This window comes from Martes martes (assembly GCF_963455335.1).
Source record: "Martes martes genome assembly, chromosome: 2".
Classification (NCBI taxonomy): Eukaryota; Metazoa; Chordata; class Mammalia; order Carnivora; family Mustelidae; genus Martes; species Martes martes.
The window spans coordinates 140,561,038-140,575,500 of NC_137889.1; the positions used below are offsets into that span (position 1 = coordinate 140,561,038).

A 14,463-nucleotide genomic window follows, 5' to 3' on the forward strand; every position below is an offset into this window, starting at 1 on the left:
CTGCCTCTACTGCCACCCTGAGTGCAGGGAGTTGGGGGTTGGTGGCAGCGCTGTGACCAAGTCTCACCGTGTGAAGTCCCGTGTCCTCCCGCACTTGGGTGTGCATTCATGGATCAGTGAGGGTGGCTGGGATCTCCATGGCTTAACATGTGGAGAAGGGCAGGGTGGTGGCCATTGGTACGTTTTCAGATGGGCTCATCAGAAACATCCCTTGGACAGCTTCCCTGGAGGACAAGTTGGAAAAGAAGGACACAGGACACCAGAGGACATTGAGGGCACTCGCCAGTGCCCTGAAGTAGGGGATTCCTGTCCTCCTGAGGGCCTTTCCCCACTATGAAGGGTGGCCAGATGTGGAGGGGTCCTTGACAGCGGGTCTGGCATGCTGAGCGCCCTCCCCCAACCCTCCCATCCTGGGAGGACACTGGACTTTGCTGACACAGCTCGGCTGTGGGCTGTTTCCTTCCGTGACCGTTTGGCTCTTTGTCTTCACAGGTTCTGTTTGGATTCCGCTAGACAGACCCGACAAAGACTGTCCATCAACTGGTCCAATTTTAGCTTGAAAAAAGCCACTTTTGCTGCTCACTGAATGAGGACCACCTGGAGAGGGACACGTGGAAGGTGGGCCAGGCCCCGGAGCTGCTGTGCTTGCCCAGGGCTGTGCTGGGTGGGCCGCCACACCTGACGCCCCCAGACCGAGAACTCGCCGCTCGGCCCGCGTCAGTGGCTCGTGTGTGTGTATCTGTGAGTGAGGCGTGAGCACAGCGCCGGCCGTCGGATTGCAACAGTAGCTCCTGCCGGCTTCCCATCGCGCGGCCCAGGAGCCGGGGCTGTGGCCAGAGACGTGTTTCATCATCCACGTGGCTCGTTGCCTCTGCATCTCGCCCTGTCCTGTCATCTGTCCCTGCCAGGGCACTGCCGTCACTCAGCTCTCGTGTGCCCTGCGTCCCACCCGAGGCGGGCTGGGCGGGCAGGCGCTCTTCCGTTCTCCTCCACAATCTACTGTTTAAGAGTGTACACGTTGCGCTGTTTGTGTCTGACCCCCCTGACTTGTAGCCAGCTTGTGTAAGATCCCTTGCAGAATGAGAAAGTTCAAAAACAAAACCCCACCCAGTACTCACACCATCAAGTCTGTTAGAGAGTGTACGACTGTATTAACACGGAGGCCTGCCTGGCTACTTTTTTAACATATTGTTAAGTAATATTAAAATCATGTCTTTCTTTTTGAAAGATGGAATACATTAGTACAGCAGAAGACCTCGTCTGGCTGCTTTCTGCTGGGGGGTGGGGGGTGTGGTGCGTGGGGGGCAGGGTGCGGGGAGAGTGGGGGGCAGTGCCCCCTAAGGGGAAGCTGGCCCACCAACCCTGGAGCATCTCCTGGGTCACCCGTGGCAGCAGTTTAGGGGTCCTGGCTCCTGCCCAGTATCCTTCATACCTCTGTATCCTCCGGGGCCTTCTGCGTGCCAGGCAGCACTAGACCCCAGGGCAGAGTCCAGCCCGGTGCCCATAAAGTTTGGTGAGAGCAGTGCTGACACCCAGCAGCAGTGGCGTGGGGTCACCGCACCCTAACCTACGGGGCTGGGGAGGCAGAGCCGAGGGGCCCAATGGTCAGCAGGCTGGGACCACATAGAGCCTTACGGGCAGGTGCTCATCCAGCCCCAGGGGAGGGGGGCGGCGTGGTCTCTAACGAGACTGAAAAGTCACGGGCGTTCAACTGGGTGTGAACAAGGAATGACGGGCGGTATGGAGGGCGAAGGAGGGACGGCTGCCTGGTTCCTCTGCGGTCTCTGCAGGCAGGCAGCTTGCAGGAGTCTCTGCAGGAGCCGCTCCCAACCACTTCCCAGGGCCCGGCCAAGCCCTACGGCTCCTGCCTCTTGGGAAACCTGCTTGTGTGCAGCTGCAGGGATGTGGCGTGTCCCCGAATGAAGGGGGAGCAATAAGGGCCCTGCATCCGTGTGGAGACGGGAAGAGAGGAAATGGCCTCTGGAAATACACTGCCGGTTTTGTCTGCAGCATTTCTGGACAGACGAGATGCAGGTAGGAGAGAGGGGGGCAAGAGGGACCCCAAGGCTTTGGTCTGAGCCCTGGGCTGCACGGGGCTGCCTGCCCTGGGGCAGGGGTCAAGTCTGAGATGCCCATCTGACCCCCCAGGTGAGATGTCCGGTGTTGGCATTGCCGTTCATGGATGGAAGGCCAGCGGGGAACAAGTGCAGACAGGTCAGGGGTCCAGGTGCCAGAAGCAGTGACCAGGGTGGGAGGAGGAGGGCAGCCTGGAGGACACAGATGGGGAAAGACCGGCCACCACAGGGCTGCTGTGGTCAAGGTGAGGTCCAAGGACTGACCCCGGGGCTCCTACACTTAGGGGACTTTGACCACAACCCAGTGGGAGCTGGTTTGCAGGAAAACACGGGTGGGAATGGCAGGCCCTGGGAATAGAAGATAGGCAAGAGGCTGGCTGGTTTGTTTTGCTTTTTTCTAACTAGGTGGGAAGAACAAGCGTATCCTTTTGCTCGTGGAATGAGCCTGCAAAGCAAGGAATGGGCTGGGCAGTGACCACAGCAGGAGCAATGTCCTCAAAAGGCCCTGATGCCTCCAGGAGTCCCAAGCCCAGGCCTGGGCCTCCATGGCTCCCGGTGAGGGCAAGGGAGAGCCGGGGCTGGCTGGGCCAGAGCAGCAAAGGCTGGGAAGGGTCTGGGGGTGAGGGGAACCTGCTCTCTGGGGAAGCTGCCCACCCAGGCCCTTCAAGACCTTGTCCCTGCCCCAGCCTCTTCTCCCCATGGACAGTCCCACCTCTGGGCCTCCTCTTCCATCTGGGGGGTATGTTGGCTGCTGAGGAACTGCAGGGTCTCACCTGTGATATGAGCAGGACCTTGTCAGGGCCATAAGTGGTGAGGGGGACCCCTGGGTGCCCACTCCTGAGGCCCCACCTGCCGCATTCCACACCCTTGCTCCCCTCACACACAGGCGAGCCACCTATGCCTTGTTCTAGGTCTGTACGCTTCTGCCCCTGCTGGTTCCTTTGGCTCTTTCCCCAAGGGGGGGGGCGTCACTTTACCATCCCAGTTCTCAGAGGATGGATCTGGGGCCTGGGAGGCCCAGGAGAATCCAGGGGTGGGGGAGATGGAGGGCTGAGGCTGGCAGGGCCTCCCAGGTTCAGCCCCTCCCATGTCCCCAGAGGCAGGCCCAGGCCTGGAGGCTTGTCATCGTGGGTCCTCATGCCCAGACACTGCATTTACAGATGGGGAAGCCAAAGTCCAAGGTGCATCTGCGGGACATCCAGCTTCAGTGCTCCTGTCTTCACGGAGCCTAGACCTGGGAGTCGATCCCTGGGGGAGCCTCACATAGACCACGCTGGACTAGCACCTCCTTTACACGGTAACGGTAATCATGAGATGAAATAAAATAACAATGGCCAGGAAAACAGTAAAAATGCCCTTTTATTGAACTTTGTTTACATACTCATACCATTGAACCAAAATAATATCAAAAGGAGTATAATGGTACCAGAAAGGATTAACGCTTCTTAATTTAATTAATATTAAAGGAGAAGGAAAAACTTACCTCACAGGTCCCGCTGTTTCTCGGTTTTAAACAATAAAAGTGCTCGGTCACCCACAGAGTGATGGAACTGAAGTAACTTTGAGTCCTGGTCCTTCATCTTCACAGTGACAGGTGACCATTGTCCTGGATCCGCTATTAAAATGTAAGCATAAGCCCCGAGGGGTGGGATGCCTGGCACAGGGACAACTTCCATGTGCTTCCGAGCTGTTAGGAACGGATGCTTGAAACGAGCCGGAAGCCTGCTGTGCCCAGGAGCCCTCCAGCTGGCTTTCCTGGAGGAGACCATGTGGATACAAGGAAGAGTCCTAAACGTGTGCCAGTGGTACCCGGGAAGGAGGATGACAGCCACGGAGACCGCCACATGCAACTGTGAACCCGAGGAAGCTGTGTACACAGTGTGTTGGGTGTTGGGAGAGACGCTGCACGTGGCAGTTTTCTGCGCTAAGGGGAGGAAACAAGGTAAGTCTTGTGGTGCCCCAGCTTCCAGCCTCGAGGCAGTTTCCAGGCCCAGCACTGGGGGTGGGGGCAGAGCCCTGCAGACCTGCTGAGTAGAGCCAGCACAGGCTGGCATTTGGGGAGGCCAGGCGCCTACAGTCTGCCGATGCTGCAGGTGTGGCATAAACTCCCGGGAACCCAAGGGGAAATCACCAGAAAACAGAACGGCTGGGATAGTGTTTCTACCAGCCACGGCGGAAAACCGTGTAACACACAGTGCAGACCTCGGGGTAGAGGCCTCAGAAAGCTGTGACCTCAGCAGTGGGGTGAAATCAGCCTTCGAGCAAAATCAAAAGCAAGCCCCCAAAGATCAAACTGATCCTGAGTATCTTAATTGCCTGCTGGAACAAAGTCCGACATTCTTTAAGGAACACAAAACCAGCCCACACTGGACGAAATTCACAATGGTGGAATCCAGGCATAAATTACCAGACTGTGCCAAGAGGAAGGAAAATAGAAACCATAATCAAGAGAAATACTAAGCAGACCGCAAAATGACAGTTGCTGAATCTGCAGATGGGGACCGTAAAATGGATATTGTAAAACATCTTAAAAATACACTCAAGATGCAAAAGAAATCACAAACAAGATGAAGAAATGAAAAATCCAAAAAAGACCTAAGTGAAGTTCTAAAGAAAAAATACAACATCTGAAATAAGAAAATAACCTGGATAGAATTAACAGCATATCCAAAACCCCTTAGAAAACACCCATGAACTTGATGGCACAGGAAGAGAAACTACCAGAAAGAAGCACTGAGACGAAAAGAGAATGGAATATGGTAGCCTGTAGGACAGTATTGAGCATTCCAACATACATATGTATCATATGATGATACGGTGATCTCATCATATGTATCATACATATAGGATATCATATATGATGTACACGTGGTATATCGTGTGATATACATATATGATACATATATCACATACATGTATGGTACATATGATGAGATCACCATATCATCATGATACATATGTATGTTGGAATGCTCAATACTTAATAAATGATATACATATGTATCACACATACAACATACAGAACTTAAAATGAGCTTGTCACAAGCTTGCTGGGATTATGGACGAGGCTGTGTTGGGTCTGTAGGTCAGTTTGGGATGAAGCGACATCTTGAGACAACAGAGTTCCTAGTCTGTAGATGTGATTTCTCTTCATTTATGTGTTCTCTGAATTTCAACAGTATTGTATAGCCTTTATTGTAGAGATTTTGCATGCTTCTGATGAATTTTTTCTAAGCATTTTAGGTTTTTTACATTATCACAAATGGGGTTATGCTTTAGTTTCCTGGGGCTCCCATAACAAAGTGCTATAAACTGGGTGGCTTCTAACAACAAATTTGTTCTTGGGGCGCCTGGGTGGCTCAGTCATTAACCGTCTGCCTTCGGCTCAGGTTATGATCCCGGGTCCTGGGATCGAGCCCCGCATCAGGCTCCCTGCTCCTCGGGCAGCCTGCTTCTCCCTCTCCCAGTACCCTCTCTTATGTTCTCTCTGTCTCTGTCTCTGTCAATTGAACAAATCTTAAAGTTTATTCTCTCGTAGTCCTGGAGGATATAACCCAAAATCCCTGGAGGGATATATACCACAAAACACAGGTATCCACAGGATTGGTTCCTTTTAGAGGTTGTAAAGAACCATCAGTTCCATGCCCCACTCCTGGCTTCTCCTGGCAATCCTTGGCTTGTAGAGATGTCCCTCCAGTCTCTTTCCATTTTCATACGGTCTCCTCCCTATATCTCTGTGTTTGTGTCGTGTCTTTTTTTTTTTTTTTTTTAAGATTTTAAGTAATCACACCCAACATGGGGCTTGAATTCACAACCCCGAGATCAAGAGCTAGCTGCATGCCCCACCAGCACCTCTGTCTCTCCTCTTCTTGTAAGGACGCGAGTCACTGGATTTAGGGCCAACCCTCATCCAAGCACATCATTATCTCATAGGACATCTGCAAAGACCCTATATCCAAGTAAGGTCATATTCACAGGTTCTGGGGGTTAGGACTTAACATCTTTTTAGTCACCTTACGTTTTGGGGCAACGTTTTAAATTCCCTACAAATATACAGCAGTATGATAGGTTTTTCATACATTGAACTTTGTATCTTGAGATTGTCAAAATGACTTACAAATTCTAAAACTTCAAGATCACCTAGGACTTTTTACATCTATAATCATGTCATCTGCAAATAAGGACAGTTTCTTCTAATTTTTCTGTTCTTTATTCCTTTTATTAAATTACTGCACTGGGTAGACCCTCTGGTACAATGTGGGATTGCAGCCGTAAGAGCGCGCACACTTGCCTCAATGGAAACCTGAGCAGGGACAGACAGCACTCGGTATCTGTCATCAGACAGAACGGTAGCCATAGGGTCTTGGACATAACGTCTTTATCAGATTGAGGAAATGCCTTCTATTCCTGGTTTGCTGAGTGTTTTTATCATGAGTGGGCATTAAATTTTGTCATATGCTTTTTCAGCTTCTATTGAAATGATGTTTTTTCTGTTATTCTAGTGAATTACAATTAGTGTTGGGGTTTTTTTCAAGATTTTACTTATTTGGGGTGCCTGGGTGGCTCAGTCGGTGGCTCAGAAGGCGGCTGCCTTCGGCTCAGGTCATGATCCCGGGGTCCTGGCATCAAGTCCCACGTCCAGGTCCTTGCTCAGTGGGGAGCCTGCTTCTCCTTCTCCCTCTGCCTGCCACTCCCCCTGCCTCTGCATGCATTCTCTCCCTCTCTCTGACAAATGAATAAATAAAATCTTAAAAATTTTTTGACAGCACAAGCAGGGTGAGGGGCAGGAGAAGCAGACTCTCCGCTGAGCAGAGAGCCCAATTTGGGCTCAATCCTAGGACCCTGGGATTATGACCCGAGCTGAAGGCAGGCACTTAACTGACTGAGCCAGCCCGGCGCCCTAGTGCTTTCTTTTTTTTTTTTTTTTTTAAATAATCTTTCATCTCTGAGTAAAATTCTACTTGCTTATGACTTACTATCCTTTTTATATCTAATTCAATTTAATTTTTTAAGATTTTATTTATTTATTTGACAGAGATCACAAGTAGGCAGAGAGGCAGGCAGAGACAAGAGGAGGAAGCAGGCTCCCTGCTGAGCAGAAAGCCTGATGTGGGGCTCGATCCCAATGACCTGAGCCGAAGGCAGTGGCTTAACCCACTGAGCCACCCAGGTGCCCCAATTTGTTAATATTTTGTTTACTATGTTTGCATCTGTGTTCATGAGAGAGATTTGTCATTTTCTTAGGTTTTGGTGTCATAAAAATGAATTGGGGAACATTCCTTCTATTTGCTGAGTGTGTGTAAGATTGGTATATCTTTCTCAGATGTTCACCAGTGAAGTCATCTGGGCCTATAATTTTGTGACAATATTTTTAATTACAGATTCAGTTTACTTAATGGCTACAGAGCTACTCAAGTTTTGTTTCTTGTATCCGTTTTGGTAAGTTGTGTTTTTCAAGGATTTTATTCATTTCCTCTGTCAGATTTATTAGCATAAAGTGTTCATAGTAGTCCTCTTAGAGATCCATGGTGATGTCCCCCTTTTCATTCCCGCTTATCAGGAGTTTGTCTCCTCTCTTTTCCTCATGTCTTGTTACTGGTTTGTCAGTGGTGTTGCCATTTCAAAGAACTCTTGGCTTTGTTGAATTTTGTGTTTTCTGTCTCTTTGATTTCTGCTCTTCTATTCTCTCTTTTCCTTTCTTTGAGTTTAAAATGCAGTTCTCCTAGCTCTTGAGATGGGCACTCAGCTCACTGAATTTTAACCTCATTTTCACTCAGTTTGGAGTATTTTCTCATTTCTGTTGTGTTTTTCCCCTTTGTGCACAGATCACTTAGAGGTGTTTTGAGAATTTGCTATTTATCTGTTACTGAGTTGTGGTTTAATCTGATCATGGTCAGAGAACATAAATTCAGTGATTTGGTTCTTTGGATTATGTTGTGACTTGATTTACGGCCCACAGATTTGTCTCTGTTGCTAAGTGTTCCATGTAGAGCTGAAAAGAATTCTAGTTGGCTTTTGTTGGGCCTAACAAGGCCAAGTTGATTAAGTATTTTGGGTAAATCTTCTGTATCCCTGCTGACTTTTTTCCTGCTTCTCTCTGAGAGGTGTGTTCCAATCTTCAGCTGTGATTGTGTGTTTGTCCAGGTCTGGGAGTGGCTACATACATTCCCATTATCTTGGTTAGCGTTGGCATGGTGTGTCTTTTTCTATCCTTTTCATTCTCTGTTCTTATGTTTGTGTCTCTGCTAACAAGTACATGGGTGACCTTCGTTATTTTCACCCAGCGTGACAATCATGATCTTTCGGTCAGTATCTGATCTGTTTAAGTTAACTATTGATTGATAGAGTTGGGTTTAGGTCTATCCTCTTGCCATCTCTTTTTTGTCTCATCTCTTCCATATTCCTTTAGTTGTCGTAACCTGTTTTGCTTTGGATTAATAAAAACATTGTTCTGTTCACTTTTTAGTTAAATATTTGTATTATTATCTTAGTGGTTACTCTGAAGATTATAATATGCTTCCCTACTGCCTTACAGTCCACCTTATATCGATGTAAAAAATTCTGTGTAAGGTCATGAAATACTCCCTCCGCCACCTAGAAAGCTCTCGTGGTCATGTTGGCATGTTTTAAAGCCCTGGAAACAGGACTGTTTAAATAGTTGGTAATCCTTATCTACCCACTCCCATCTTCATTCCTTTCTGTATTTGTTTTTATCCAGAATCACTTCCCTTCAGCTGGAATCATTTCTGTAGTACAGATTTCTTGTAGTAGAGTGTTGGATATAAGTTTAATTGCCTTGTTGTCTGAAAATACCTTCATGCTGCCTTTAATATTCCTACATCTAGTACTTTTTCTTAAGATTTTATTTTTAAGTTCAAACACAACCCCGAGATCAAGAGTTTTATGCTCTAGCGACTGAGCCAGCCAGGTGCCCATCTAGTATTTTCTCTTGCATATTGCACTTGTGCTTAGTACAGTGCAAGGTCCGAGGTTCTGCCTGTCTCTAAAGAAAGTTGGTTCTTAGTCTAGTAGGCACGTGATTTGTTGGTTGATTACCTGGGAGTCATATGCCTTCCTAGAGCGAGGGCTATTTCCATTTTGTCCTGGGATGTCAACTTTATTCCTGAGGCATGGCCCTTCTGGGGTTTCAAAGGAAAACCCAAAGTGTTTACCAAGCCCTTCTATCCTCGAGGGACCCAGATTTAAAGCTGTCACCCTGTAATATTCAGCCTCTGGGATGCCTGTTTAGCTGTTTTCCATCTGCTGTTCTCACCCCAGAATCCTTGGGGTCTCACTCGAAGCACACACAATTTGGGGTCAGCCAAGGATTTGAGGGTTCCCCCTTTTGTGGCTCCCTTCTCTCTGGGATGTCCCCATCCTCTCTTTCCAGTATTCAGATGTCCACAGGCTCTTCCAGCTCCGACAGGCTTTTCTGCTATAGCCTACCCGCACTATGCCACAGACGCCGGATCTCCTCCGGCCGGGCTCCAGCAGACGGGTGCGCAGGGAGTCCCAGAGGTGGTGACACCTGAACTCTGACGTGAGGAGAACTTATTAACCACACGGAAGGGTGAGTTCCAGGAAGAAGTACAGACTGTGCAATTAAAAACACGGGTTCAAATCCCAGCTTTGTCACTCAGCCACTGTGACCTTGGGCAAGTGAATTAATCCCTCCGTGCCTCATTTTCCTTGTCTGTGTTGACATCCTGGAATTGCTACAAGGGTTAAATGAATAAAGCCTGGCAAACAAACGCTTATTAGCACAGCACGTCGGTCTCCCCTCCCGCCTTCTCATTTCTGTCCCTGCTCCACTGACAGGCCCTACACAGCCATACCTTCCCCTTGCTGTCGCATCTGCTTCCTCTCCTTATTTCCAGCCCTTGACTTCACACCCTGGGGTGGGGCTGAACTAGACCAGAGGCAAAGCTAGGCTGGCGCCAGGTCCTGTGAGCCCTGACAGGCATGCCTGCCTGGGTTCCGGCCAGTCCACCTCGGTCCCTTGGCAGGTGGCAAACACGAGAGTGTTTCTCCTCACCAGCTGGTCTGAAGTCCCGCCTGATTGGGAATACTGCCATCTCCGCGCCCCAGCCCCCAGGATGCACTCGCAGAGCAGTCACCAGAGCAAGTACGTTTATTATGAAAGTAAGTGCATATGAAATGTCCCCTGACTTGCAGATCCGTGGCAAAGGCGACTGCAGTACAATTGAGCAGATGCAGGGCTCTATGGTGGCGGACACCGGCCCCCAGGTGCAAGGTCTGCCGCAGTGCTCAATTCTGCAAACCTGGTCCTTATTCAACACAAGGCAGGCCTTTCACCCTGGGGCCCACACGTGCGATCCCCACAGGCAGCCCGCTCTCACCAGCAGCTGCAGTGCCCCGGGTGCGGGTGGGCGGCGCGGGCTGGTGGCATTGGCTGTCTCCCTCCTCCTGGCTGCTCCCAGCCTCAGCCTGGCAGCTGGGGGGCCACTCTCCCTCCCAGGAGATGTCCCCAGTCCGTTCCGTCGCCCAGGGAGGACCAAGGTTGATCAGAAGCCCCCTCAGCCCATTCTGGGCCCCAGATCTCGAGGGCTCTCCCCGCTCCCGGCATGGGGCTCACTGGCAGCACTCGGCCACATGCCTGAAGAGCTCCTCGCCTTGCTCGTCACCAAAGCTCCGCAGGCAGTGAGGGCACTGAAGGTCCCCCTGTCGTCTCCGGGCCGCCCCTGGGCACCGGCCCTCAGCAGGGGAGTCTAGCCCCTGAGATCCAGTCCCAGCCCTCCGTCCACTGGGTGCCACAAGCTCCAGAGCATCGGCCTCTAAGTACTTGGAGGTTCTGTTTCCCATGTGAGTCCGGCAGGAGCCTGGCTCTCGACGCTCCTGGAAAAGAGGCAAGGGTCCATGTACATGGGTTGCCCTAGAGGCCCCCAAATCACGTTCTGGGCTCTCGCACTTGAGGTGTTTCTTCTATCCCTGCGAGGGACTTGCACCCCTCCCCACTTCCTGAAGTGGCCCAGAGCCCACACGAGCCGCTGCTCCGACCAGAACCAGAGCGCACGCGCACACGCCCACACCCCTCCGTATGCTCACAGGGATGGGACCTGGAGCTGGTTCTGGTCACTCCTCTTAACCCTGAGTCGCTGAATGGCTACTGACCTTTCCACACCATTAACGACCTTTCCACCCAAGAGCATATGCTTCCTCAAGAAAATCCACAGGCCAAGACAGATGGTGGGAAGAAACGCCCAGCCGAGCCAGACAACACCCCGTTCCCACCCAGCGCACACGGCAGGATTCTCAACCACAGCCTGTAGTTCCAGCGCCCGAGGAGAAGCAGGAACCCCCGAAGGACACCGAGGAGGCTGAAGGGGCTCCTGCAGACTCAGGGACACAGCTCGGCCGTGGACCCCACCCACTTTACCCACAAGTCGGAACAGCTGCCTCTGCCAAGGCCCACTGCTACAGACTGCGTCCACAAGTGTGAAAGAGAAAGGGGGTCCCCCATGACTCCTACACCCCGCCTGCAGTGGGGAACGCACGAGCCATCAACGAACCCCAGAAGCCATGCCACAGGCCAGAAGGAGCAGCTCCAAGGTCCGCCCAGTACGTTGAGCCCCCAGAGGGGCTACTACTGACCAGTCTGTGTCCAGACGGAAGTTCTCTGAGGGGCCCAGGGTTCACTCCGGGGCCAGAGGTGTGGTGGGTACTCGCTGAGGGGCTAAAGAAACTGTTTCCTAGGGCGTCTGCAGGGCAGCGAGTGAGCCGGGGCAGAGAGGGGAAGAGGCAAGTGGGTGCCGGGGTTCCCGCAGTGAGAGACTTCGTCAATTCTGAGGCCTCCCAGGCCTCCCTGGGTAGGGTGGTGGGCCCAGTGGCCCACAAGGCCCATCTCTCCGCACAGAGGCCATGAGTTGGCGGACACCACTGGGCACCTGGGGCCTTGGTACCCAGGTCTGCAGAATGGGATAACCAGGGTCCCCGTCTCACAGCAAGGAGGGGTCGTATATGAAGGAAGGCCTGGTAGGGAGCTCGGAGCCCAGGGCATGCCCCACAGCCAACCACCTCCGCTGTCACACCACCACGACAGAGGGCTTCTGCCATCGTGCCCCAGGCGCCAGGCAAGGCAGCTCTGACCCCAGCGGGGCAAAAGGGGCTTGAACCGTGACAAGCGTCTTGGGCCGACACTTGAAATTCATGAGAAGGAAAACAAGAGAAATGCTGAGCCTAAATGAGGAGAAAACTACTCGGGCCCTACCTGTGTCCAGGATGCCTGCTGCCGCAAGGAGGCCACCTCCTCCTCGAGCTCCTGAATCCTGCCCTGGGCCCGCTCTCGGTCTGCACGTTCTGAGGTGAAATCATCCTTGTAAGCGAGGATCTGAAAGGAGGTGAGACATTGGGCTGTCCCGGTGCCGAGGCTCATCCACTCGGGAAGGAGAAGGTTCCCATGGACAGACCACCCCCACCACCAGGCCCCGGGCGCCCCGATCGGACACCTGCTGCTCCAGCATCTGCACCCGTTCCAGCGCCGCATCGCGCGCCCCCCGCATGGCCACCAGCTCCTGCCTCACGTCCGCGCAGGCACGGATCTTCTCCTCCAGCTGCCTGTTGAGCCTAGAAATCTCCTTCCTCATCAGCTCGGGGCAGGAGGGCCTGGCCGGCTCGGGGGCTGCCCGCAGCCCCTGCATCTGCGCGTGGAGCCCCCGCACATACTCGTCCCTGCTGGCGTCGTAGCGCTGCCACTTGGCATTGAGGTCTTCCACCTGAGGGGACGTGGCCGAGGCCGGGAAGCTCTCTGTGAGCAATAATGAGCTGCTGATCTTCCCCGTAAATGCACATTGCCTCACTTGCTCTGTCCTGAGGGGACACCAAGACCACCAGACACGCAAGGCACGGAGAGGACATCTACAAGCCACCGTCTTCCACAGAAGTGGACTGGGTGCCATTCTCCTGCCTTAAAAGCCATGCTTGACAGAAACTCCTGCACCTCCTTTATCGACCCATGAGTTAACCCGGGGGAAAGCAGAACACAGGCCGGGTCTCTGCACTCTTAGGCAAAATGCGTAGGTCTCTGGGGACTGTGTGTGTCAGCCCAAGTGGCCCAAGGGGGACACGAGCCCTGAGCACCACTGAGAGGGTAGGACCCTCTCCTACAGTTGAACGAAAGGGGACAGATACTCACATGAGTCACCTTCTGTCGTAATAGTCGATTTTCTTCCCGTAACTTCTCAATAACGGCCTGGACAGAGGCGGCCGTGTCTGTACAGTCTGGCTGCAGAAGGAAGGGATGGGGAAGACGCCGTGTCGCTGAATATGACACACGCAGCAAGAAGGGAGGAAGCTAGACCTGCAGACTGAGGCCCCAGATGGTTGCCACATCTGGCAACACGTCCCCTGGCAGCCGTGCATTCAGGAGAGAAGCAAAGCAGAAAGTCGAAAGGTTGGGGGGGAGTGCAATTTGCTCTGGCCCTGCCCAGGCCTGCCACAGAGAGCAGTTTCCACACCCCTGCCGTGGACTTGCACACAGTCGCACGGTCTCCCATAGCCTCAGATGCTCTATCGTCACAGGAGTCAGGAGGGTAGGCAGCTTAGCCCCGTGGTGCAGCAGGGAAGGCTCTGGCCCTGGGCTGCCAGGCACAGGCCTGACCAGGAAGCCGGCTCCCCTCCTCCAAGCCCATGACAGCATCGTGTCTGCGGAGTCACAGTCGGCCTGGTGGTTCCATATGCGGCAATCTGACTCACACCATGTTCACACCTAAAAGCCACATCCCAAACCAACCCTAACAGTGGTGAGCAGACCTAAGCGGAAAGTCTCATGAGAAGTCCCATCTGAATCCGAGAAATTCAGTGCATTTAACAGAACGGGGGGCTGTATGTTGGTGACTCGTTTCTGAGAATTCCCCTTGAATGATAAAGGAAGTATGTGTCCTCACCAAGCAGGCCCTGGGAAACCCCGGGTGACTCAGCTGCGTCCCAGGCTGAGAAAGATGCTGGGGCCTCACCGACCCCACAGCAGCCCCAGGCCACCCCTCCTGCGTAGCTACTTCCAAGTTCCCACAAGGAAATGACACAATGACTCAAAGTCAGATGAGCGTGCCCACTCGTCCTCTGGCTTCTGAAATACACAGGTGTTCTTTCTGAGGTTCTCTTTTCATGGAATCCCGCCCCCCACCAATGGGAACGGATGGTTCTCAGATCAAGCTTCTCCCCACACGGGCTCTCGGTGAAGATGCTGCAAAGGAGACAGGTGACCTGTCCCCCTGGAACATCACAGAGCGTGTTTCCAACACGAATGTGGTGGCAGCTCCAGAAAGCCACCTGGCGAAGAACCTGCTCCGTGAGGACCCTGCCCCGCACGCCTCTGGCCAGCTATGCAGGAGGCCCCAGGCAAGGCCGGCACCCACTGCCCTCGTGGCAG

The 14,463-nt window shown here is 52.5% G+C and overlaps 2 protein-coding genes across 4 annotated transcripts in view; one reads left to right on the forward strand and one right to left on the reverse strand.

Moving 5' to 3' along the window:
- Positions 1-1,250, forward strand: part of FAM193A (family with sequence similarity 193 member A) — a 100,429-nt gene extending 99,179 nt beyond the window's left edge. For 2 of the 3 annotated variants that reach the window (XM_080797721.1, XM_080797722.1), the window contains exon 20: positions 493-1,250. In XM_080797721.1, coding sequence (XP_080653847.1) covers positions 493-586 — 94 coding nt within the window. In that variant the 3' untranslated portion in view covers positions 587-1,250. The remainder of the gene's footprint in view (positions 1-492) is intronic. The other variant, XM_080797723.1, reaches the window with a different exon arrangement.
- Positions 1,251-10,188: 8,938 nt separating this feature from the next.
- TNIP2 (TNFAIP3 interacting protein 2) overlaps positions 10,189-14,463 on the reverse strand; it is a 41,789-nt gene continuing 37,514 nt past the window's right edge. The window contains exons 3-6 of the mRNA XM_080831259.1: positions 13,228-13,317; positions 12,542-12,808; positions 12,304-12,423; positions 10,189-10,931 (exon numbers count right to left, since the gene is read on the reverse strand). Coding sequence (XP_080687385.1) covers positions 10,668-10,931; positions 12,304-12,423; positions 12,542-12,808; positions 13,228-13,317 — 741 coding nt within the window. The 3' untranslated portion in view covers positions 10,189-10,667. The remainder of the gene's footprint in view (positions 10,932-12,303; positions 12,424-12,541; positions 12,809-13,227; positions 13,318-14,463) is intronic.